The following is a 27,533-nucleotide window of genomic DNA, read 5'->3' as shown; positions in this document are numbered from 1 at the left end:
CGACCAGAGAAGATGCGGGATACCCGTACAAAAAAGAACTCAAATAAGTACTGCAGGTTCCACAAGGATAGGGGGCATAACACGGAGGATTGCTCCCAACTAAAGGACGAGATTGAACGGTTGATAAGACAAGGGTATTTCAAACATTTGATTGATAGGAGGGCAGAACAGCGAGATCGCAGTAGGTCGCGAAGCCGGGAAAGGCTCCAGAGGGATGAAGCGGGGGCGAGCGGAGCTCGAGACAATGCTCCTAACAAGGGTGTCATCCACACTATCTCGGGGGGACCCACGAGTGGAGATTCAAGTAGAGCAAGGAAAAGGTACGCTCGAGAAAGCAGGTGGAAACATGATGGGCTAATGATGCATGTGGAAAAACAGGAGAGCATCATCTTCGGGGACGAGGATTTAAGTGCTGACATGGTGGAACAAAACGACCCTATGGTCATAAAGATGGACATTGCGAACTACCAGGTACACAAGGTATTGATTGATAATGGCAGTTCTGTTGACATTATTTTTAGTGATGTCCTCAGGAAAATGGATTTGGGAGATGTGAAACTAAAGGCCGTACGAACACCCCTAGTTGGGTTCGGAGGGAACGAGGTCATCCCAGAAGGTGTAATCGAGCTGCCAGTGTCGCTAGGTGAGGAGCCCAAGAGGAAGACGTGCATGATCTCGTTCCTGGTCGTTGATAGCCCGTTCGCGTATAATGTTGTGTTGGGACGACCAGGATTGAACAAGTTTCGAGCAGTGGTATCTACCTTCCATCTGAAGATGAAGTTCCCGACGCCACAGGGAATCGGAGAAGTCAAATGCGACCAACGGACAGCAAGGCAGTGCTATAATCTTGCTGTGAAGCAGGGAGAGTCGAAGAAAGAAAAAAGAAAGGAGGAAATGAGCCGGGAGGCAGCAAAGAGAGGAAAGATGGAAAGGATTGAACCATCGGGCGAGTATAAGGAGGTGGAGTTGATCTCTGGGAACTTTCAGAAAACGACCAGGATCGGATCGCAGATGACTACGGAAATGGAGGCGATGATGATCGACTTCTTACGGAGTAATCATGACCTGTTCGCGTGGAGCCCATCAGATTTTCAAGGTATCAATCCCGAGATTATTGTTCATAGACTGAATATTGATCCACAGGTCAAACCAGTGAAGCAGAAGAAGAGGGTTTTCGGGGTCGAGAGGAATAAGATAATCGAAGAAGAGGTCGCCAAGTTGTTGCGTGCTGGCTTTGTTCGAGAAATCCAGTACACGACCTGGCTATCAAATGTTGTGGTGGTCCCTAAAGCAGCAGGAAAATGGAGGATGTGCACGGACTACACGGACCTTAATAAGGCATGCCCTAAAGACCCATCCAAGGATTGACCTGCTGGTGGATTCAACGGCAGGATGCGCACTCTTTAGTATGATGGACACGTACCAAGGCTACCATCAAATTTTCATGGCAAAGGAAGATGCTGAAAAGACTGCGTTCGTAACCAAAAAGGGAGTATACTGTTATGATGTGATGCCATTCGGGTTAAAGAACGCAAGAGCAACTTACCAAAGACTGGTAAACCGCATGTTCAAGGACCATATTGGGAACACGATGGAAGTATACGTGGATGACATGCTGGTCAAGAGTAAGAAGGAGGACGATCACTTGACAAACTTGCGAACAGCTTTCGATATCATGCGATCATATGGAATGAAGCTGAACCCGTCCAAGTGCACCTTCGGGGTGCGGGGCGGCAAGTTTCTGGGTTACATGGTCAGCGAACGAGGCATTGAAGCGAACCCAGAAAAAATCAAGGCAATTATGTAGCTAGAATCACCAAAATCTATAAAGGAAGTGCAGCAGCTGACAGGAAGGATCGCCTCGCTGAACCGTTTCATCGCCAGGTTTGCTGATCGCAACTTACCCTTCTTTAAAATTTTGAGAAAGGTTAACAACTTCGAATGGAACGAAGAATGTGAACGAGCTCTCCAAGAGCTTAAAGTATATTTAACCACCCCACCCTTGCTCTCTAATCCCATGGTGGGGGAAAAGCTGTACGTGTATTTGGCTGTTTCTGATTATGCAGTGAGCTCAGTGTTAGTTCGCGAGGAAGGCGGCAGGCAGAGCCCGGTATACTATGTGAGCAAGATGCTGCAGGGAGCAGAGAAGAAGTACATCCAGATAGAAAAGCTAGCGCTAGCTTTGGTGATTACGGCGAGAAAGCTGCGACCTTACTTCCAATCCCACCCCATTGTTGTACTGACAAATCACCCTCTGAAGCAGGTTATGGCGAAGCCGGATACATCGGGCAGGATGGTTAGGGGAGTTTGACATTGAGTTTCAGACAAGGAACGCGATAAAGGCGTAGGTATTCGCCGATTTTCTGGTCGAGTTCGCGGGCGATCAGCCACAAAAGGAGGAGAGGTGGCTTTTACATGTAGACGGGTCCTCGACCTCAAAAAACGGTGGAGCGGGCATTTATTTGCAAGGACCAGCCGAAGTTGAAATCGAAATCGCGGTCCGGTTAGATTTCCCAGCAACTAACAATGAAGCCGAATACGAGGCTCTGATTCAAGGGTTGCAGACGGCAATCGATGGGGGCATAAGGCAAATAGATGTGTACACGGACTCACAACTCGTTGCAATGCAGGTACAAGGTACGTACGAAACACGAGAGCGGTCCATGATACAATACCAAGCGAAGGTAAAGGAGATGATGAAGAGATTTGAGCGGTGCACGATCAGTCAGATACCGAGAGACGAAAATATGCGTGCAGATGCATTGTCGCGGTTCGGGTCGCTGATCGAGGGAGTTAAAGAAAGAAAGATCGCGGTGATGGTGAAAACTCGACCGGTGATTGAAGAGACAGAGGTTCACCTGGTCGAGGCGGAAGAGTCTTGGAAAACACCATTTATCAGGTACTTGAGGTATGGAGAACTGCCGAAGGACTCGATTGCGGCAAAGAGATTAAAGTTCAAAGCTAATCGTTTTACCATGATCGGGGACGACCTATACAAAAGAACCCCGGAAGGCGTTCTACTGAAATGCCTGGATGCAGAAAGAGCGCAGTACGTTTTAAGAGAAATACATGAAGGCAGCTGCGGAAATCATTCAGGAGGGAGATCGCTGGCGCAGAAGATTTTGAGGCAGGGTTATTTCTGGCCTACGGTCGTAGAGGATGCGAAGGATTTTGCCAAGAAATGCGAAAGTTGCCAGAGGTATGCTGGACTGCTGCACTCACCAGCGACCCCTCTTGAACCTCTGAAGGTCGCGTGTCCGTTCGATAAATGGGGGATAGATATCGTGGGCCCTTTCCCCCAAGCGATGGCACAGAAGAAGTTCCTGATCGTAGCGGTCGAATATTTTTCCAAATGGGTCGAGACTGAGGCTCTCGCCAGGATCTCTGAGAAAGAGGTAATTAATTTTATTTGGAAAAATATCATTTGCAGGTTCAAAATCCCCCGCATTCTTGTATCAGACAATGGAACCCAGTTCCAAGGAAAGAAGATCATGGCGTGGTGCAAGGAGTTGAAAATTCAGCAGAATTTCACAGCGGTCGGGAACCCTCAAGCGAACGGTCAAGCGGAGGTAACCAACCGAACCCTGTTGCAACACTTAAAGACCAGGTTGGAAGGAGCGAAGGGGGGATGGGTCGAAGAATTGCCTGGGGTTCTCTGGGCATATCGAACGACCCCGCGAACGGCGACCGGAGAGACCCCGTTTTGTTTTCCCAAGAACGGGCCTTTGATCTGACTGTGATTGAAGAAGGAAGGGATCGCGCTTACGCGAAAATATTGCGCTACAAAAGCATGATGACCCGGAGTTATAATCGTCGAGTGCGACCACGGCATTTCCAGGTCGGAGACCTGGTGCTCAAGAAAGTGGAAGTATCTAAGCATGTGGGAAAACTCGATCCGACTTGGGACGGCCCATATAAAGTTGTGGAAATCCGGAAGAAAGGGACGTACATACTCCAAGATTTAGAAGGAAGGAACTTGCCGCGACCATGGAATATTCATAACTTAAAAAAGTTTTATGCTTGAAACGCTTGTAAGCTTAGTCATGAGAATTTTGCTGTGAGAAGGGTCTGTACTCGTCTAAAAAAGACGATAAGAAGAGAGTTGTGTACTTGTCTATGGAAGACATTCCCGCCTCAAAAAGGCGACCTATAAAAGGTCATTATCTAAATTACATGCGATTTCAAAAGATTGCAGGATCTCCTAACCTAACAAGGTTCATAAGCGATCTCAAAAGATTGCAGGATCTCCTAACCTAACAAGGTTCATAAGCGATCTCAAAAGATTGCAGGATTTCCTAACCTAACAAGGTTCATAAGCGATCTGAAAAGAAGGCAGGATTTCATAACCTAACAAGGTTCATAAGCGATCTCAAAAGATTGCAGGATCTCCTAACCTAACAAGGTTCATAAGCGATCTCAAAAGATTGCAGGATCTCCTAACCTAACAAGGTTCATAAGCGATCTCGAAAGATTGCAGGATCTCCTAACCTAACAAGGTTCATAAGCGATCTCAAAAGATTGCAGGATCTCTTAACCTAACAAGGTTCATAAGCGGTCTGGAAAGAACGCAGGATTTCTCAGACTAAGGTTCATAAGCGACCTCAAATGATCGCAGGATTTGTTATCTTTAAGGATCCACAAGGAGTGCAGTGATGTAAATTCAGGATTCCTAATCATGGAAAACGATCAGCAAAAAAGGCAATAAAAATGGGTAATTCGAAATTTTATATATTCCCGGGGCGACAAAAACAACCTCGGTCGTGAAATTACAAAAATAACGGGGGATACCCGCTGTAATTGTGCGAATGCACCAAAAATTACAAAAAGGGTGTTTGTCCGACGAGCATCATGAAATAGGAAATGGAGGGGGAAGATCATCCATCAAGGGTAGGAATTCCGGGAAGGCATCAGTTGGTTCAGGGCCGGAAGGGTAAGGCTCGAGGTTTCTGTCAAAAGAGACATCCAACTGATCGAGATCGAAACCTTCGGCCAATCCATTGAGCTTCTGGATTTGTCCTTGGCATTTTTCAAATCCCTCAATCATCAGTTCCGTGGCTTGGTTTTCCACGGCCGCTCGGAAGGTTTGGGATCTCAGAAAGTCTCGAGCACCGTTCAGCCGAGCCTCTTTCATCATGCCTTGGAAGTCTTGGCTCTGTAGAAATGAAGCTTTGCCCTCGGCCATGCCCCGATCTCGACCCTCGGCTAATCCTTCTTCCCTGCCGGACTCGAAAGCAGCCACTCGATCGGTGTGGGTTGTTCGCTTAGTCTCTTCCAATTCCCTTTCGGAAATCCCCAGCTTAGAGACAAGCTCCCCTTTCTCTGCACGCAGGGATTCGACCACCGTCTGCAGCTCGAGTATCTTCCGTTCCATCTCCGCGGCCTTCCCCTCTATCTGGATCTTGTCATGTCTCCACATGGAGCCTTGCAGGGAAATATGGTGCGCGAAGGCCATGGCCTACATGAGATCAAAAATGAGTTCATGCTGATTAAGCGGTTAATAAAGTAATAAAGTACCTGGGCGATGTTGTGCGCAAAATGCTCCTCAAGAGAAGTCAAGGAGGTCTGCGCAAGGATGACCTGATCGCGTTCCAGGCAAGCAGCTTTATAGACCTCCCAGGAATCTTGCCCCGCAAAGGTACGCAGGACGCTGCTGTTCTTTGAGATGTTCCAGTCCGGTACCCATTTTTCTCCGGACATCTCAGCACGTCGGGCAGAAGCAGGTCGCTCGTCCCTCATCCTTTGCCAGTTTTCTTCCAAAGCGGCGAGTTTCCTTTTATTTTCGGGTTCAGCGACCCGATCTGCAGCAAGTTTAGCCTCGAGTCTGCCCTGCTTCGTCGATCTCGAGGAAGGATCGCTTTGGCTCTCAGTGAGTAGTGTGGGCTCAGGCCTCGGGATGGATTCTTTCCCCCTCTTTCTCTTCAGACTAGGTTCTTCAGAGATTTCTACCACCTCGACTTGCTCGTCTGGGGTACGATCCCTAGTGGTAGTGGGGGTCGATTGTGGTTCGGAGGCAGTGGCGTGGGGGGAAGGAGTTGGGGTCGCGGCCCGGGTCTTAGGCTTTCCCTTTGCAGCCGCTGCAGCCTCTTTCAATTCGCGATCAACGGAAGGAGGAAGAGTCCCCTTCTTAGCTCTCGTCTTGTTTGCAAGTCTGGCTAGCATAACTTCAGTTTCTGCAAAGGTAAATCAGTCATTAGAAATCGTCCAAAAGATGAGAAAAAATAAATGAGGAAGAATATGGAATCACCTAAGGAGCTTTTGATCGGGATAGGAGCAGGGGAGAGGCCCGCGAGCTTCAAAATCGGGGTTAGGTTTTGTTTCACGCCAACCCAAGTGAAAATCCCAAGATTGACCGGGTGGAGGTCGAATAAAAAAATACCTATCACGCCAAGGACCGACGTTAGACCTCAAATCGTCTAGAAAGCGGCAGTCCTTGCGTGCTGTCAAATAATACCATCCAGTCTCGCCCGATCTCTTAGAAGAGGTGATATTGTACAAGGACCAAAAATTGTCAAACGAAGAAGGTAAATCGAGGTATTTCATGACGATTATAAACATGAGGATATGGCTGATTGAGTTGGGAGACAATTGCATAGGACAAAGGCCTAGCCGGACTAGAATATCGTTCACTTCTCGGGGCAAGGGGAAGCGAAGTCCGGCATCCAAATGGAGTATGGACAGAGCGCAATAACCCTCAGGGGGTTGATGCATACGGTCAAAGGAGCGAGGAATTTTAATATCATAATCGGCAGGGATATAATATTTTCTTTTTATGGCAACGGGGGTCATTTTAAGGTTGCTCGCTATTCCTAACCAAGGCTTCTGTTGCATCATTTCAGAATATTTTTGGAAAATAGGGACATCATCAGAATCACCTACTTCTTCGGGAAGAGCAGAAGATTGAGAGACGGAAGCAGTAGGGTCGCGGGAAGTACCCGCTGCCTCCCGAGGGGAGGTCGCGGACGACCCAGACGACGAACCCGTTTCCGAATTCGCCGCAGACTCAGAAACAGACACATGAACGGATACACTCCTAGACTCAGACGACATATCAAAAGCTGGAAGGAGAAAGGAGGAAAAAGTACCTGGAATTCGGAGATAGATCGCAGGAAGAGATCGAACGCGACTAAGCACAGCGGTCAAAATGGTTCAATCTGTTGCATCATTTCAGAATATTTTTGGAAAATAGGGACATCATCAGAATCACCTACTTCTTCGGGAAGAGCAGAAGATTGAGAGACGGAAGCAGTAGGGTCGCGGGAAGTACCCGCTGCCTCCCGAGGGGAGGTCGCGGACGACCCAGACGACGAACCCGTTTCCGAATTCGCCGCAGACTCAGAAACAGACACATGAACGGATACACTCCTAGACTCAGACGACATATCAAAAGCTGGAAGGAGAAAGGAGGAAAAAGTACCTGGAATTCGGAGATAGATCGCAGGAAGAGATCGAACGCGACTAAGCACAGCGGTCAAAATGGTTCAAATGCGGGGCTATTTATAGAGGAGTACCAGTAGCGACGCGCCTTTTCACACACCATCAGTAGGGGACGCGTGGCGTGGATTGAACGGCCATGATGCTTCCCCCAACGGACATGTGACTGTTCATTTCCCTTAGTGTCATTAATGACACTTAGAGAAATGGGGGAGTAATGATGAGGGAATTTGCATAATTACCGAAATACCCCCCCTATTTTTGGCACAAGCTCTACACCCAAGATTATAATCATGCCTGCACCTAGGACTGAGCCTATGACTGCGCATGGTGGGGCCCACTGTGCAGTTGCAGCAGCAGCGGCTGCAGGTCCGACAGAGGGTGACGTGGCGCGCCCTCACTGGAGCCACGTGTGATGCATGCAGAGGGTACCGTACCAGTATAAATACCCTCATTTATGGTATTTTAAATACGTTTTGACTATCTATTTTTACCGCCAATTTGTGTTCTAGCTCGATCCCATTACCTTATTTTCGATCCCATCCTTTCTGACTTAAGCATCGGAGGGCCATCGCCGAGGGCCTCTCGGTTAGTCTGACGTTTGCTGTGTTCTCAGGATCCGTTCCAGGTAGCTTGAAAGAGGGAGGTAGCGATCACGACCCGGTTGCTCGACCTAGCGACCCCGATCCGGAACACCTAATTTTGAGCGACCTACATCAAATACTAATATTAACAATAAAATCAATAAGTTCGAAGTCCCTCGCATTAAATTGATGATCTTTATTTAGAATTTTCTAATAATTATTCTTTATTATTTTTTTATATTTTGAAGTTTGAATTAGTTATTTATTTACATTTTACCATATGCTATAATTTTGAAATTTTGGAGTGTCCGAGGTAAATAAATTTTTATTAAAGATATTTAAAATTGTTCCTAATAATTAATGTCAAAATTTATTTACACATTTATATTTTAGAATATATTATTCATTTTCTAAGTAATTCAGACAAATTAGGAATACCAAATACTTTTTTACTTTTAGCTCATTTCTTTATTAGGAATGCTGACTACAATTATGTTGGAGAATCGTAACTCCCGTTGGCTATTTTGCCCGTTGAATGAAATTTTTATTTTTTAATAAAAAAAAACTTTTATTCTTTGATAGAATTTGGTTTCTTATAATTATTTCTTATTTAGAGATAATTATATTTATATCCTGTAATATATGGCTTGCTTATGGAGATCACTCTGTGTCCTTTTGATATTACACATACACCACCAAAAGCGTCAAATTATTTATACAAACCACCATTGCTTTTTAAATAATTACACATACACTCCCAAAAATATAACATCATTCCATAACTACCCCTATTCTTTGGCTATTAGGGGTGGTTAATGTAAGTATACAAAAAGTAGGGTGGTTTGTAAACACGCCATAAATAAGGGGGTGCGGAAATAATTATCCCTCTAATTTATTATTGGAAAGCAAAATACAATAAGGATATGAATGTTTTCTCACAATAGTAATAAACACTTAAGTTATTTTCACTATTATATATTTAATCATAAGTTGCACTTAAGAAGTATTATTTTATCTTTGGTATAATACGGTAAAAATAAAAAATACATGAAAATATAATCTCAAAACAGTTTTCTACTACTAAAATCAATTAGTAAGAAGTCACCCATATTAATTTTTTTGAAAAAGCATTTCTAATTTAATAAGATTGATAATTTTAGTTTAAAATTTCATGATATTTATTATTTCAATATAATTATTATTTAGAATTTATTATTCCAGGGTTATTCATTTTAAGTTATATTTTGCCCTAGTAAAATAATATTTTTAAAGTATTTAAAAATATATTCTAACAAATTAAGTGCACAGGCATATTTTTTTAGTAGAATATATTTAAGAGGTATTAAACTCTTAAATAGTCATCTTTTAATAGAATTTTATACTTTTAAAGCTAATTTTTATTTATTATTATAAAAATTACTTAAGTAAGAGTATAAAACGTCTTTTCATAATAGGGAACAAGCACATAAAAAATTTATATTTTTATATAAATATTACAAATTTGTTATTAGTAATTTTTTATAAGTTTGAAAAACATCTTATAAGACGTAAGAAAACTATAAAAGGAGAAATTCGTAAGCGATCAGTGGTTTGGAGTGGGAAAATTCTTTACTAACCTCAACATCATAAACCATATATTTAAAAATGATCAGACGGGTACTATGAATTCATACATACTCAATTTTGGAACAAATCGGGCCGGATTGAAATGATGGTGAATCTTCATCTATTTTATAATTAAAATAGTAGATATTTGATTTGTCCACGACACAAAATTACCCACACGTAAATGTCTCCCAAAAAATTGGAGGAAATCAGTAGCAAAAAGGCATAAACTCATCTTTTTCATTGTGTATGTTAATCAAGTTTACGATATTAGAGTAGCCTTCCAGGGAGAATCAATTTCCTAACCCTATATCTCTGTAACCACATGATTTTCATACACTACAGCAAATATCACTAACAGCAACGATATATATTTTTTATAAAATAGTGAAATTCTTTGGTAATATAAAGTAATAATGAATTTAGTAAGAAATTTACTTTTAATAAGCTCCACGTTGATTTTAGCATTAAAATTTATTGGAACTATTAAGTATTTTTTTAGTTATATCCAAAAATTAGTTTTGACAATCAATGAATAATTTGAATATCGAACATACATATTACAAATTGTGTACTTTACATCGTAGTGGAAATTTATAATTTTGTTTTCAAAACTACAAGAAAATTATAATTTTGATCCCAAATATATGATAGTTTGTAATATTCGTATCATACTCTCTGATATAGTCAACATTACTCCCACACTTTAAAAAAATAATGTAAAGTTAGTCCCTCATTGCAATATTAGTCCCACACTTAATGAAAACGTTACAAAGTTAGTCCCACACTTTAAAAAAATGTTATAAATTTAATCTCAAACATTACAATTTTTTTACCGTGGGACTAACTTTGCAACGTTTTCCTAAAGTGTAGGACTAACTTTTCAACATTTTCAAGTGTGGGCCTAATATTGGCTATTTCAAGAAGTATGAAACTAATATTATAAACCACTCTATACTTGGAGACTAAAATTACGATTTACTCCAAATTACCAAAAAAAAGTTTAGAAATAGAACTTAGGGTAAATTATATTTTACCATCCAAATTATGCATGTTTTTACATTTGGTGCCTGTTTTTTTCTTTTGTGTCAACTTACCATTTCAACTTTGCAAAATTTGTACTTTGCCACATATGATCATTTTTTTGTTGATTTTTCTGCCGTAAAAATATTATATGTTGTGCATATGTCTAAAATATCACATCAAATAATTCTTAAATGTCACATGTGCACTGCATGTGATGATTTTTGACAAAATACTTGATGAAAAAATAATTATAAATGACAATACAAAATTTTATAAAGTTGAGATGGTAAGTTGATATAAAAAAATTTAGATGGCAAAAAATAAAAACAATAATAATTCGAATAACAAAATATAAATTATCCCTAGAACTTATAAAAAAGTAACTAGAAACCATGGAATTGTATATCAGATAGATAGTGGGGGATCCCGAACTTTATAAAAATCATAATTATCTGCTTATATATGTACAGGGTTAATTACACTTAAAAAATGTAAAAAAATACATTTTTCTTTAAAAAAGTTTTAAAACTACAATTACACGCCTTAAAAAATTTACTGTTTATACCTAACCCTTTTTCATTAAAATTTGAATAAAAAATGCTAAAGTTAGTAAAAAATTATATAAATTTTTAATTTTATCACTCATTTAATATTCACACGTTATAATCTTGAGGCGGCAGCCAGCCAACCAGAGCTTCATCTCCACCGTGAACAAAAAGTTATTCTCAAAGCTAAATCCCAACTACCAACCAGACTATATCGTTGGGACATATAAATTACTTTTTGCTACATCATCTCAATGCTTACAGAGTTACGAATGATAAAGCAAACTGAATCATCAAAGGATAAAGAAAAGGATGATCCATGAGATATCCACTTCACAGACATCATCGTTTTCAGCAAAATTGACAGAGAACTCTAAGTTTGTGAAACTACAATGCTAGTTCAGGTATATATAAGCCAAGTATCAATATAAAATAAAAAAATAAAGCACAACTAGACAACCTGCATAAGGGCATAGCATCTACCTCATTCTTCTCCAGCTTGTTGATGCAAAATCGACATCCTTAAATCCAGACACAGCTCATAGTTCAAACTCATCTTCGAGCTTCAATTGCTCCGTTGCAGCGTCTTCGTCTTGATCATCAATAACAAAGTATGGATTATGAGCCTCCGGCTTGAATTTGTACCCTGTGAATACATAGAACGCCAATGTAGCCAACTCTCCTGCGACTATGCTAGTCCAAAGGTATTTGTAAGAAGTTATAGTTTCCAGTGCGTAAACGACCACCCGAGTAAAGTAAATGTAGCATATCACCACAATGTAATAATGCCTAAACAAAGTTAACTTCATCAAATTCACCGCAGCCTTCCCGTCAGTCCTGGCCGCTTCCCGCAAGTTCTTGATGGACCAAACAATTGGGAAAAGCACTGCGCAGCAACAGATGACATCAACAAGCAAGAACACTTGTTTCCATGTGACCCACTCATGGCGGAAAGGCCCGGTCTCATCGATCACAACCTGGGCTATATTCGCAACCACCTGAAGCGGTATCACAATCATCAAAACCTTCTTGTCCTTATCTTGCAAGTATGGCTTCAAGAACGACCATCCAGTTCCAATCAACACAATCAAACTAAACAAAGTAATCCCCTTCAAGAAACTAAATATGTAAAACAAGACATCCCAGCCGTGGGCCGACCCCGTTCGCTTGATATATGATTTGTCCTCAGCCTCGCACAATAGATTCAATGCTTTCAAAAGCACCACAGCCAACATAAAGTAGTGAATCCCATGAACAGTCAACCTTTTCTTGTACAAAACATTGACCCATACAACAGCCAAAACGAAATAAATGATGGAGAACAGGAAAAAAGCCCTAGGCAAAACAGTTTTACCAGCAGAGAGATAATCGCGGCGATTGGAGTTACCGTCTTCTAAATTGTACATCGCCGAACGAACACTCATCGAGACCTTAAGCTGCGGAAGGCAGTTGGCGAACACAAGTGTGTACTGATCAGCATCTATTTCGGCGTAAACGTAATTCAATTCGGTGGTGGTGAGGCTGGGGAGACGATCGAAGGTGTAGACTTTCTGTACGGCGTCTGATCCTAGGACGCAGTTGATTTCGCCGTCCTCAATCTGTTGGAGCACATGAACCCAGGCGTCCCGGGTGCTGAGGAAGAACCCCACCTTCGAAAGCGCTGGCGAGTCCGGTGTCGGCCCGGATAGAGAGAGTTTAGTGATGTTCAGCTCCAAACGACCGCGATGCGTGAACCCGAACTCGTCGAAGGGGATTATGGGGCGGCCATCGGATCGAATTTCGGAGAAACGGACCTCGGCGGCGACGAGTGAGGCGACTGAGAGGAGGCTTAACAGAACAAGAGGGAGCGACATGGCGATCGGATCTCTCGCACTCGCTCGCTGGAGCAAAGAAGAGGGAAAGAATGATGGTGTTTGTCTATCTTCCGGATTTGTTCCTCGTTTGGTTTATTTGTTCGATCATTTTGGTGGGGCGATGTATGATTCTTTGTGAAGATTCTGAGAAACCGAAGTGCGGAACAATTGAGGATGTTTTTGATTTTCAGTTGTCAAATGAGGTTAGAAGTTGGTGCAATGACTGTAAGTGCGGAAACTGGCCGATGTGTTTGGAATAGTTTCTTATACTGCGTTTCAAATTTGGAAAAATTTTATTTTGACCCCTACACTTACTAAAATCCATTTGACCCCCCCATATTTTAGTACAAAAATACATGTAGTTCCTCAACTTTTAGACTTTCAATATATTTAGATTTAACTGTACTTTAAATATTAACAAAGTCATGTGCGACTCACATGATCCTCCCACATTCGGATACTTCAGTACCACATGGCTCAATGTGACACTACACGCAAACATTTGGATCACACTGTAGTTGTGATCAATGAAGAATCATGTTTTCAAAAAACTAAGTCTAGCACCCAAAGATTTCGTATTCTTACCACACTCCCGTTTTCATTATTTGCAAAGCATCTCCTGTTACTTTTTGAAGTAGCATTTATCTCACTAAATTAATAATTGCAACACTTACCCCTTCTTAAATTGACTGATTTGGCAAAATTGTCCCCCCTTAAATAATTATATTATTTTTAATCTATTTTAATATTGTTACATATTAAATTATTAGTAAATTGTGTTCTAACTAAAAAGAATATTTTAATTAAGATATAGAAAAATATGTAAAGAATTTAAATTAAAAGTAAAGTAATAAGTTAATATAATAGAGACACAACAAATATAATATAAAAAAGATTACATGAAATTCTTTTCTGTATGTATTATACTCATTCATTATATAACTATTTAACTTATTAAGGCAAAATATCATTTTTGGTACCACTAGATAGGGCTCTTATCACTTTTGGTCCCACGCTTTACATGTTCAACACATTTAGTCACAAAATTCTATTTTTTTTTAACAGTAATGGTCCTGTTCCGTTAACAACTAACGAAAACGGCACGTGACTTGGTCAGCTGGCGAAGAAAACAGACTACTATGCTTGTGTTCAATTTTCGGAGGGAAATAATGCGCCAAAAATATATTTTTTTGCTTTTTATATATCTCAATAACCCACAACACCACATAACATTTTCATCTTTTTTTCATAGGCCAAAAGATGTCACAAATATCTCAAAACTCTTCAAATATTGAATGATATTGTCATAAAGGTGCTCATTTGAAGACCTTGTGGACAAGTGACAATCCAGGTAGAAGCTTTTATACTTGTTTTTCGAGTAGAGGTAGAGGTGGATGTGGATTTTTTATGTGGTTTGATCCACCAATGTGCGTAACAATTACAGTAATAATTCTCGATTTGTTGCGCCGATTGAATTTGCAAGAAGAAGAAATTCAAAAAATGCGTCGAAGAAATCAAATTTCGATCTCTGTAATGGTTGAATTTTTTTGTTGTTGTTATGTATGTTGGTAGTTTGAAAATTAGGTTATTATGCATTATTTGATGTTCTTATATATTACTAGATGACCTTTTAGTAATAGTCATTTATATGTAAAAGGACTAATGGATATGCCTTTTTTTGCAAGTAATTGTAGTTTATGTTGTAGCATCTCCTGAAAGCAATAAAAACGAAAATTAAAATTGCACAAAAAGCACTAAATTGCAAAAGGAAAAGAAAATATACTCAAATGCACAGATTTTGATCATTAATGAAATGTGTTGTAAAGTACAACTTTACATGCTTAAAATCTGCCAAATACTATCACTTTATAAACTCAAAATGTGCCAAAAGTCTTACAGTACCTAACAATATTTTGTTCCTTAAAACTTCACAAATTTCTCTTGCCAATACAAGTCAAAAACCTGCTGCTATACAAACCAAAAAACGGCTGCCAACACAATTCAAAAATCTGTTGCTATACAAGCCAAAAAATCTACTGCCAATGCATCTCATTTTGCGACAATAGCATTCAATATTTAAAGAATTTTAAGATGTTTGTGACATCTTTTGGCCTATGAAAAAAAGATGAAAATATTGTGTGGTGTTTGTTGGTTATTAGGTATATAAATAGCAAAAAAATGTATTTTGGGCGCCTTTATTTCCCTCCAAAAACGGAACACAAGCATAGTAGTCTGTTTTCTCGCAAGTCACGTGCCGTTTCCGCCATGTAAGCGCATTTTTAGTTAATAAAAATGAAATCCCCAATTAAAAAAGTCACGTGATGGCCATGTGCCTTTTTTCGATGACTGAACCAATTTTCCGATCAGATGTGTATCAAAATTGAGCTATTTTAAGTTATAGAGGACTAAAATGGAACCTTAGGAAGTTACGGGACTAAAATGAGAAGTGCTTGAAGTTAGGAGACTAAAATTGTCTTTAATTCATTTCTTATAAATAGAAACTTTGTGCAATCATTGAAAAACAAAAATCTCTTATTCTCACACTCTATTTTCTTTTAGTTTTATGCTTTTTTACAGCATACTTTCGCAATCCACATGAATTTTATCACTTCATAATCATATTCAACCATTATCTTCATATTATTTTAAGTTTTTCTTTTTATTTTTTTTTAAAATCATTGCTAACTTAAACATTGAAATCCTCTAATGCTTGTTTTGAGGGTTAGTCCTCCTTTGAACTTAAAATTTTGTAAAAGATCCATCAAGCTTCAAGGTGTTGTTCGACTCTAGTATATATATATATATATATATATATATATATGATACCCTGTTTTCGCCTTCCCGACCCTCTCAACTTTGAGACTATCTCTTGATATTTTAAGCTCACGAGCAAAATTGACTAGGCGGCGTGGAATCAAATAAACGTGACTTTCAATTTTCAATTTTTAGTAGAAAATATATACTTTTAATTTTTTATATGTTTTCATTTGAAAATAAGAATATATTTAGATTAATTGATGAATTGTGTTTTTTTTATATATATCATTTCAATAATGTCGAATCAATATATTTTTTTAATAATGATAATTTATTTTTTATTGTTCGCAGTGTCAAATCAAATTTAGTTTACATTTTGTTATTGATTTAGAATTATTAGTAATATCATATCAAAACACTGAAGAATAACACATTATTAGTGTAATAATCCAGAGTGATATATATATATATATATAGAGGCTCTTTACAGAACATTGAATAATAATTACAACGTCAAAATATGTATGGTATACATGTGAGAACAAAAGGAATCAACTTTGGACAAGGTAAAAACCTTCCAGTCACCACAACATCATTAATCAACCACAGCTTCAGTTTTCCATCTCATCATTATCTGATCATGCTTGTAGTTTGGGACAGACACTTGAACTAGGTTTTGCAATGGAGCCTGCAAAGCAGCCACAACGTTGCGAAAAGATATTAGCAAAACCCAAGATGGACAGCAGCTCTATCTATATTGCAAAAGAAAGATGAAATCAAAGACTTACAGAAATCCGACAGACAAGGTTGCATGGATGCCGGATCATCCTCAAACTTCGGAGGAACTTGTCCGTACACCATCTCACAGCTCATGTCTTCAAAATCTACAAAATCGTCAACGGGGACTGAACTTAGACACAACCCTTTAATTTTGATCGACGTCGGTGGAAATTAAGATTCCAACTGATTGACATACGTATAAAATTATATTTTTAATCTGATAAGATAGGATTCGATATTTTTATACTTCTAAAAATTTTAGGAGATTTTTAAAGTATTCTTAAAATTGAAAAAATTCTATACATGTAGTCCTATGCTTTACAAATTTTCAAAACGATTCAAAAATAAGAAAACTTTTGACAGATTTTAGCCTCATAAATCCTGTAATGCAAAGGACTAAATATAAATTTTCTCAATTTGCCGACTATTTTGAAAATCGCATAAAACAAAAGACTAAAAGTGTTGAGCTTCTATATGTCTTATGAGACTAAAAGTGTAAATTTGCATGCTTACTTGGAGTCATTGTTAATGGAAGGCCAAATTCATTCGTGAAGAAATCTTGTGTCGGTATTTTGCACATGTTGACGCACATTCCTACACAGCCACTGTTCTCCAGGTACCTTGATGGCGTCAAAATGTACAAATACATCAGCCAATATTACAAGCTGAAACTAGTATTACAAGAAGCGTTGACTCATGATGAAACATTATGTGATATCGTATAAAGTAAAGCATGCTTGCATGGTCGCTCCAAATACCTTAATCAAGTCGAATTCATACACTAATGTCGCATAATCGTACCTGCATTTCTTTATAAGGACTCCACTCTTTTGCTTCACCCCGTTCACTTCCACCTCCACCACCTACTGAACGCCCATATTTCAGATATACATGCATATAAACGCAGAGACAAGCATGGCGTAGACGTTGGGGATTATGAAGGTCTATAGTGTGATGTCCATTTCTTCCAGTTCATATAAGAATTAGGAACATTAGGGTAAACATTGTATTTGTGCGGGGAAGAATGAAAATATGAGTAACGTATGTGTTGCATTTGTATGATGAAAACATCATTGGAACAATGGCAAGAAATGCTAATTGGATTTTCTATTCCAAATCCTATTTTATTTAGCATAGCATATATATACACGTCGTTTGTTCAAATATTATGTCATTTCTTTCATCTAACCAAAGATTTTATAGACGTAGAGTTCATATATATATATATATATATATATTAATTAAAGTGAAAGATACATTAAGATTTACCATAGAAAATTCAATTAGGATAAAAATAAGAATGTGATTTGATGCAGCCAGTTTAGGGTGGTAGGTTGTTAGTAAGTAGTAAAAACTGTAAGCGTACGTAGAGTATGTAAATGTGTACCTCAGAAGGCCCGACCAACCAGTGGAAGAAAGGTACTGTCAGTGCCGCATTGAACTCCGCAGCCCACTTTGTGGGTGGAAACAATTTTCTGAACTGCAAAGCTAAAACGTTTTTGTGAGATATTATTTCAATTTCGTACGTCCCATTAGCCATCTATTTGAATATATATTTGTTCACAAGTACATATAAAAAAGGCTGTTCACACTTGACATATGAGCTGGTTTGCCCGAGAGGTTAAGGGGGAAGACTTAAGATCTTCTGCACATAAGTGCGCATGGGTTCGAACCCCATAGCCAGCAGCACCATTTTTCTTTAATTAACTTATATTTTAGTTAATAACAAATCTCTCCTCCAATGTTTTCGGGTAAAGTCGCTAACATTAAAATCGTGCTCTTTTTTTTTTCTTTTTCTCATGAAAAGATAAAAGAAATTAAATCATAATTTTCTGTAGAGTATACATATTACACCACATGCAAATGATACAACTTCGATAGTCTAAAAATTATTCACAAAAGATTGTAACAAATTTATAATATATCTCAAAAAAATTATTTATTAGTTCAATAATACATTAGATGGTATTTTCTGCAAAAATAAAAGATATTAATTTAATTTCCATCCTTAAAAAGGAAAAGAAAAACATGGAAAAATTTTAGTTTGGACTCCACCCGCCAAGTAAATGTAAAAAAAATTAATTTGTTTCGACCCAACTGATCCGCAAGAATTTCCCAATAAAAAATTGTGAATTTGTTCTATTACAAGGCATTAGCATAAAATGCTTCCGTGGCGTTTGTTGGGAACAAAAGGTAAGAAAATAGGCGACAGAAAACTGCAAAAAAGAGAAGATGGCATACTTGAGCAGGGGCGCCAGGAGGAAGCATGGAGAGCAGCACTTCCCGCACCACTTGCTGCTGCTGCAACCGCGACCTCCCCACCATTACTCTCTTTGAAACTTCAACAAACGACTCGTAATCATAATCAAACCACCCCTTCTTCCTCCCCTCTTCCTCTCCAGTACCTCTCGCGAACTTCTCCATCTTCCGCGCGAACAGAGTCATGAACGCCTTCTCGAACAGCGCGTCATTGTACTTCGTCTTCTGCCCCATCGGCGCCGGCTCTCCCGACGCCTCCGCGATCCCACATCGGACTCTGCCGTGTCTGTGCCTCTGAAAGCAGCAATGCCTGACTGATGGGAAGTTGATCGCTTGGAAGCTCAGAACCACCATTAAATTCTCGTTTTGCTTCTGGGTTTAGCGACTGATACTGCACTAACAACGTAGAACAGCTGCGGGGTGGAGATTTTTTGTGTCTTGGGAGAGGTTTTTGAGAACAATGCCATGAAATAGGCGTGTGGTGGTTTTTGGGTTTGGGGCTTTTCTTATCGGGAGAATAATGGCCATCCACGTGTCCCCTGACGACAAAGCAGCATATGAACCTCTAATTTTATTTATTTATATGTATATATTTTTTGAGAAGGTATGGACCTCTATTTTAAAAGAATGATGATGGCCCAATCCGGATAGGATTTTTTTCTTTTTTTTTGTATTTAAAGTAATATTGACCTCTCTTTTAAAATATAAAATTATATTTTTTAAATTATAATTACACTATTTGAGAGTTTTTCATCTATAATTGTATTTCTTCAATTAGGGTTTGAAAAGAAAAAAAAATATTTACTCAACAAAAAAAATACATAAATTTTATTTTACTTATTCAACATTTCATATAAATTATTGATAATACAATCGTTTATTTCATTTGCCGACTATTTTTTCTGATGATAATTATTCATAAATAGTTTATTGTGATTAGACTCTTTTGACTTGTTCATTTATCTCTTTATAAGTACAAAAAATATCATTAGGATATTTACTAATAAATTATATGGAATATTTAATAAGAGGTAAAATAAAATTTTCATTTCAAAAGGTCATACACATATAATATTTCATTTAAAATGTAATCAAATTTAAAATAAAAATTTCAACTCGAGTTGAAGGAAAAGAAGGGTAAAATGCAAATTACCTTCCTGTGTTGTTCAAAATATTCATATAAATTCCTGTAAAAAATAAAATATTATTTTACCTTGTGTATTTTTCTAAGAGTGGACCACACTACTTTACTGGTAAAGGAGACAATTTACTCCTTTTTAAAGAATACAAAAGGATAAAACGATATTTTATTTTTCGAAAGAATTTATGTGAACATTACGGGTAGATAAAATTATCAACATATGTTTGGCTGAAATATATGTACTCATCATAGTGATTCTCAATTAGTTATTGGCAAAATATTTTACTTAATAAATGGGTAAAATACAACAAGATTTCATAAGATTTGATATTATTACAAATATTCTGTTATTACATATAAATTATAAATACTCCTTATTTTGGTCAGTTGACTACAAACGAATAGGTGAAATCTAAAAGAATCTAACGAATTGGACTAATTGCTAATAGACCGTAAAAAATAGAGTGATATTGATAATTTTTCAAATAACAACAGAGTATTTTTAATTATGCCAAAATTCAAAAAATCTCGTTGTAATTTACTCTGATAAATGAAATAAAACTTCAATATGATAAAAAAGATGTTGAGAATCTACCAATTCTTGACACAAATTTTAATACATTGCACTAAAAAAAATTACTATTGACTACAACAATAATGACTATAACTAAAACCTATGATAAATAACTATTATTAATCATAGTTAAATGAAATCGATGTAAAAAATTAATTTTTCTATTATTAAAAAGTTATTTGTCACAACTGAAGCCATGGTAAAAATATTTGTCATGACTTCTAGCCATACACATTTTTTAGATGCCCTTGCAAAAACCAGTCAATAACCATTTAGCATAATTATTTGTTATTAATTATAATTAAATATTATATTTCTTGTAATGTCGGGTGATCATATCATTACTGCACATTCATTTTCCAAAAAAAAAAAATAGAGGTTTTATCGAAATAATCCATAATCTCAATGCACAAAGCATTGGAGGATATAATAGACGGATATTTTGAAAAATTATCTATATAGTGTCGAACATGTATCGAATACTGACACTCCTCGAACACATGTCGGACACGGAAATGGCATGTTCGAAAATTTAAAAAAAAAAAAAAAAATAAAGAGGACACGAGTGTCCGTCACGTTCTAGACACATTTTGAATTTTTTGGCATGTCCGACACATTTTGAAGACGTGTCTGACACGTTTTAAATTGTTTTATAATTTCAAAAAGTTTTGGACTATTTAATTTTTAAAAAAAAAATTGACTAATAAACAATCAAAGAATTAACTCATTCATCTCAACTAAAAATTTTAAAAAGAAATTATTAAAAATTTGAGAGATGGTCATGATGGTTTAATTAATTTGAATATTAAATATTTTTTATTGCATCTTTTTAAAATAAATTGATTATGTGTATTTTTAAAGTCATATTTGATTAAAAATATAGATGTAGGACATGCCTATTTTATATCTTATCTTAATATTGTTCATATTGCATATTCTAATTCATGAAGAATTAAGAATATATATAATAAAAATATATACTATATAGCCATATCCGTATCGTATCGTGTCGTCTCTTAATTTTTCTACATTTTTCGTGTCGCCGTATCCGTGTTCAAGCGTTATAGTCCCAGATGGATTGCCTAGAAGATATGGAAACTATGACAGTCTATTTTTATTAGGCTTTCCAACAAACCTGATGTAATTTCCAACTTGTACATCTCAATATTCTTTCACACTATCAAAGTAAAATAAATTATTTTCTACAAATAAACACAACCTAAAAGGCCATGGTAAAATAACACTAACTACCACAACAAACAAAACTAATCACGATTAATCAACATTTGAAATGATTCTAACTATTGCCAAAATATTGCTACGGTTGTCAGCTGTGATTAATGTTTTGGCTATGCCCGTTGAAACAAATGGTTAACAGCCGTCGATAAATTAGTATTCGCCGTTATTTTTCACTTTAGACAATGAGAATTAAACATAACAAGGAAAATATATTTCTACTATAGCATCCCAAGTTGCAAAATCACCATTTATTCCACATTTCTTAGCAGCTCAGTGACAAAACAGGACATGTTTTCTCATCTGTTATAAGGAACACGAATGCCATTTGAAGGCTGGAGTTGCAATTTTTCAGGGAGCTAAACCTAAATCTCATGCCAAGGAAAAAAAAGAAAAAAAAAAAAAAAGAACTACAACATCTCAGAAAGACAAACGTACAGCAGAATTTCTAGTCAGCAGTCTCGACAGGCTTTGAAGCCTCAACTTCTTTAAACTTCTCCAATGCTGATACACGTCGGTCCAGAGATTCATAAAGACTACTCACCTATGTGAAAGAAGTAAACAGCATAAAAGACAAAGCACTAATCTTCAGCTTCAAGATACTTTTAGCTAAATTATGCGGAAAAATGAAGTCATGTTAATATTGGAAATCACCTAAATATTGGAATCCTCATTTGCATCGCTAAAAATTTAGGACAAATTGCAACGAGCTTCCTGAGGTTTTGCATAATTACAAATACCCCTTGTTGTTTAGAAACTTATTAACCCCACTTATCTTAACGATCGTTCAACAACTAAACCGATATAAACCCACCAGGTTTTTGTTAATGAATTATAAGTTTACTTAATTTTTAAAAACTTTTGAAATTATTTTACGAACTAAATGGACAATCTTTTTTACAATTTTTCAAACTTTTCCATCCACCTCATATAATTTTTATGATTTTTCAATGTTTTCTAAAAAGAGAAATAATATCGCAAGGGCAAAATTGACAATTTCAAATCTCCATCTAAGATTAGATAATTTCATCAAACATCAAGAGGTATTGGTAATTTTCCAAACAACAAAGAAGTATTCTTAATTATGCCAACCTCGGGGGATTTTGTTGTAATTCGCCCAATAGTATATCCACAATCAAAGTTTGTATAGAAGTGTGAAAATCCCATGAGTCCTTGTTATCGGTGTAAAAAGATATTTATGCTTAATTTTAGAACCCAACACCAACTAACAATACATCTAATGATCAATAAAATATTAACAATCACATAGATATTAAGGAATTAATATATGAATAGGTTGAAAGTAGACCAAACTACAAATGAATAATTATTTCGAAGAGTTAGTAAATCTACAGGTCGGAAGGACAATTTTACAATTGAGATTTACTTTCTTTTTCACCATACCAAACAAGTTAAAGCCTAAGGAGGAATTGAACTTGGACAATTCTCTCAATAAAACTGGTCTCGAAGAACTAAAATGCAGTCGTGCATTGTACTTGGTCTGCTATTGCAGGAAAATTTGACAGGAAATGAAAACCATCAAAATATGCCTTCAGCAATCCAATAAGCACATGCATATTTAAGGCGTTCGCAGTTGGTTTTTGATTGGCATGAAATTATCTATCAGTAGGCTTCCTTCACTTTCTGGATAGCAATCTAGGGAAGATTTAAAACATTATAAGTTGATGAGCTTTCATCTCATATGCTTAATTCCTTCTGTAGTTTATAGATTAACTTTAACCATCTTTTGTTTTCTTATCATTATAACTCTTGAGTTTGGTCCTTCTTGAATAAATGCTTTCATAGCAAGGAGGTGATTGCCAGCAACTTCTTAGATGATATTCTACAAACTGAAGAAGGCAAGGACTTTAAATGCATTGTTCTCAAAGTTGTGCTTGATATTGCTCTTTAACGTATTTAGCAAGTGAGCAACAATAGGATGCTCAGGAAATTATATGTGATGATATATGAAGTGATTAAAATTGTCAGAGGTGCATTTTTTTAGGGTTCCACAAACCAAACTAATTTGAGGTTGAGTGGAGAGCTGCATCTGTCCATGTTCCGTTGCAGCTCCCAGTAGGTTGCCTTGTTTGGATGCTAGAGTAATTTTCTTCGAGTCGCTTGAAGTTTCCCTTAGAAACTTCATCTTACGTAATTTCTGAAGGTCATTCCACATATCACGATACACATGGCTTGTATTAACAATTGACTTCACATGAAAAAAGGATGAAGATGGGAAGACCAGAAAAAAAGAAGAGAAGAAGAAAGCGAAGACAAAGGTTGATAAAAAGAAAAAGGAGAAAAAAAAAAGGAATATAAGAAATAGTTCCAGGAGGATTGGTCAAGAAGGTTCTGAAAACAAAGCTGCAGACAGCATCAAAACAGGTAGGGAAGTGCGGTATTTTGGTCTATCTGAAGATTTTTTTAAGAAGAAAGACCTTCCAAGCTCTTTCTTTAAACTAGGCATTTCTTTTAAGTTTGTGACTTTCTTGTGGCAGAAATCAAAACAGGCGTAAGGATTTGGCTAATCAGGTTCACCTTTTGTCCACAATGACAGTACAAAAGGAAAATTGACAATTGCTTCCCGTATGTAGACAAGACATCAAACCAAAAGGGATAAAGGTAGGCTCACTATCAGTTGGCATTTGGAGGAGTTGAACGTAGAAGCTACCATATCCAGATCGTGCAAGATGATACCATCAGAGAGAACCTATTTACATGACAGGCATAAAACAAAAAGGAGACATGATAGGAACCAATGCACCTTGTGAAAAGATTTGAAGCTAGAGAGAGAGAGCTAGGGATAGATAGAAGCTACGTGATCACTTGGACACCTCTGTTCACAGAAACATCACCAGATATAGAGGACAAGGCCTGGATTCAAGTGATCGACTCTTAGCAACACGGTAGCAATCGAGAAAATAGAGAAAAGCCTGCAAAGGCTTCTAGACTATGCTTTCATGTAACCGCTATCAACTTGGAGTCCACTACACCAAGGAGATGCAACTTAGGGTGAATTTCATAACTAAACTCAGTACTCTTAGTTAATTATCTGCGCCCGGTGTGAAGTAAATATGTAGAAATTAAGCAAATTAATCACCTCTCAACCAAATCCAATACGCGGACTTGTGAACCCAGTCCAAGCATCTTCAACTGAAAATTGCAAATCCTGGTCGTAATACTCACATTCTATTCTCCTAACATTACACAGAAGCAGAACCAAAAGGCATATTATGATTCTTTATTTCACTTAGCATCGTGTCATTTCTCAACCATTCTTCATCTCACACAAATTCATCTATCTTGTGACTCGTACAATCTATCTCGCCAGCCTCAAACCAACATCTCTTTCTCAAAAAAGGTTCAAATTCTTCCAGACATTTAGGATCCACATATTATTTACATATTCAATTCAGACTAGTAAAAAAAATCACATTCGACAACTCCAGACCTAACCACCATTTCCACTTCTATGTATTAATCGAGCTCAAACAAAAAAAAATCGAACTTTATTTCAACACAAAAGAAGCAGAAGAAACACAAGAAAGGTCGTCGAAAAAACCTGTTCAGAAATGCCCTGGTGGGCAATCTTGTAATCCTTCTGGAGAACATAGAGACCCGCGGCGGAAGCTACTGCGGCGCCCGTGAAGAACGACGCAAATCTGACTCGCAGCACATACCCCATTCCTCTTCTCCTGCGATCTCACGGTGCCCAACAGTCCAATTAATCAATTTTCAGCTCTGAAATTTTCACCTTCCGAACAAGAACCTCTTTTTCCTTGGCAAGAATATAACTGGATTGCAATATGCAAAGAGAATCAAAAATGGGCAGACGTCTGATGAGTCTAAGTAGATTAAACCTTTGGGCCTCACTTAGGAGAACGATACTCTTCTCTCAACTCTTCTCCAGTTAGATATGGACTGTACGGCTGTTTATGGGCTTGAGCCCATTTATATTCTCCCATGTCCACAAGTTCTTTTCCTATATTTCTTTTAGGGGCATTCTGAGCTTCAATATTCTCTATTATATTTCCTTTGCACAAAACTCACTTTTCAAAAAAATATTATGACTCAATTTTATCTATGTACTTCGCTTAGAAGAAAAAGCACAAACAATCTCTTATTTGTGTTGTAACATTGAAGTTGTATAATTTTCATATGTCTTGAAATCGAGTTTCAACAAAAAAATTTTGTTGGCGTTAGAAAATATTCAAAAAATAATTTTATTGTGCTAAATTATAAGTACCATGCAAATAGATTCTTTTTTTGATCAAAGTATAGGGTATGGAATTGAACAATTCCCATCTTGGACTTCAATATTTATGAATGAACTATACGCTTGAGTCTTTCATTTATCAATATAGAAATTCCATTCTTATTTGGTCAATTGTTGTGACCATGGGCTTGGGGAACACATAACGTAAAGAACATAGGAAATTCATTATCATCTCATGATGCGCGATGAATTCAATTTTGAAGCTCACCAACTTCCATGCATGCTCTGACTATATCTAAAACATGCTTTTCACAAGAACAGAAGGAATCATAGTTGCATCGGCCATGATCAAGTTGTAGTTATCCTATTCATAAGGTATTGCGCAACCTCAAGTCAAGAGACAACTTAATGCACTATTATAACCAAGGAGATTGAAATCATATCGATCCTGCCTTGATAGGCTTCCATATGACATATCCTACGGGCCGTTCAGTGAACTTGCTAGCTCTTATCAAGTACCGACTAAAGTATACAAATATCACACGTCATTCTCTTATAGAGTTATCTGGATTTAATGCAATTTATCTCCATGTCATATTGCAAATGAGCAAATTACCTCCTATAAAAAATAATAGCAATTCACCTCCTGTATTTTTTAATATGAAACAAGCTATCTTTCTCTCGATGGAGGTAAATTACTTTATTTTTAAAAACATAGGGGATAAATTATTGTATTTTTTAAAATTATAAAAGATAAAATACTATTTTTTTTTATAGAAAAATAATTTAATCATTTAAAATATCACAACAAAATTGTTTGCATTTCCCCCTAGTTATCCTTACTTTATTTACCACGACTGAAAAAATCCAGATCATTCAAATTCTTGCTATTTTCTATTTCTTTCTTATCTCTTACTATCTAATAAAAGTCCCCTTTCTTTATTTATGAGGGAACTTATATAGTAATTGAGATATTTATTACTCTTAGTGTACAATGACACCATTCTCCCTATCACCAACTACTTCTTTCTTTTTCGTAATTTATTTGAGGGACTTTACGAGAAATTCATCGTATCACCTTAGATCGTTATAATGAATTTAAGTAACTTATTCCAATTTGTTTAAAAAAATATTGATTACACCATGCAACGTCTCAAACTGCTTAGAATTTGGACCGTTCATACTAATTCATTCTAATGCATTGTGTGCACCATTTATTCATAGATGCAGATTCTGCTGCAATCGTTAATTACGTCGGTCATCTTTTAAGTTACATTAAATTTAGACCACTCATCCCAATTCATTCTTGGACGTTGATTTCACTATCTATTTATGGATGTAGATTCAAACATATTAATTTATTTTCATTTGTTAATAAATTCTTGTCCTTTATCATGAATAATAGAAATATTTTGGTCCACTTAACCCATTTACGTACAACATATCATGATGGAACCCATAATCTAACTTAGTTAGCTCATAATGATGATCGTGGGACGGTTGTTGCCAATGAGCTTTTATGACAA

General features: G+C 37.1%; 3 protein-coding genes and 1 non-coding gene across 4 annotated transcripts; 1 reads left to right on the top strand and 3 right to left on the bottom strand.

Moving 5' to 3' along the window:
- On the bottom strand, positions 11,493–13,271 carry LOC105156056 (protein GPR107). The gene has a single exon (XM_011072088.2). It carries the CDS (start codon positions 13,042–13,044, stop codon positions 11,731–11,733), a length of 1,314 nt encoding a protein of 437 aa, XP_011070390.1. The 5' UTR covers positions 13,045–13,271; the 3' UTR covers positions 11,493–11,730.
- On the bottom strand, positions 16,285–19,326 carry LOC105156055 (beta-carotene isomerase D27, chloroplastic). The gene is made up of 6 exons (XM_011072086.2): positions 18,823–19,326; positions 17,969–18,061; positions 17,383–17,444; positions 17,095–17,201; positions 16,590–16,685; positions 16,285–16,489 (listed from the first exon to the last, which is right to left on the bottom strand). Exons 1-6 carry the CDS (start codon positions 19,192–19,194, stop codon positions 16,440–16,442), a joined length of 780 nt encoding a protein of 259 aa, XP_011070388.1. The 5' UTR covers positions 19,195–19,326; the 3' UTR covers positions 16,285–16,439.
- TRNAL-UAA lies at positions 18,185–18,267 on the top strand. Its single transcript has one exon. It is a non-coding gene; the product is annotated as a tRNA-Leu (tRNA).
- LOC105156054 lies at positions 22,003–25,617 on the bottom strand. The gene is made up of 2 exons (XM_011072085.2): positions 25,354–25,617; positions 22,003–22,335 (listed from the first exon to the last, which is right to left on the bottom strand). Exons 1-2 carry the CDS (start codon positions 25,474–25,476, stop codon positions 22,240–22,242), a joined length of 219 nt encoding a protein of 72 aa, XP_011070387.1. The 5' UTR covers positions 25,477–25,617; the 3' UTR covers positions 22,003–22,239.

The sequence above is a fragment of the Sesamum indicum genome, linkage group LG2 (genome assembly GCF_000512975.1).
Source record: "Sesamum indicum cultivar Zhongzhi No. 13 linkage group LG2, S_indicum_v1.0, whole genome shotgun sequence".
Taxonomy (NCBI): Eukaryota; Viridiplantae; Streptophyta; class Magnoliopsida; order Lamiales; family Pedaliaceae; genus Sesamum; species Sesamum indicum.
Note: the sequence above shows the minus strand (reverse complement) of the source record. Positions and strands in the feature narration are given on the sequence as shown.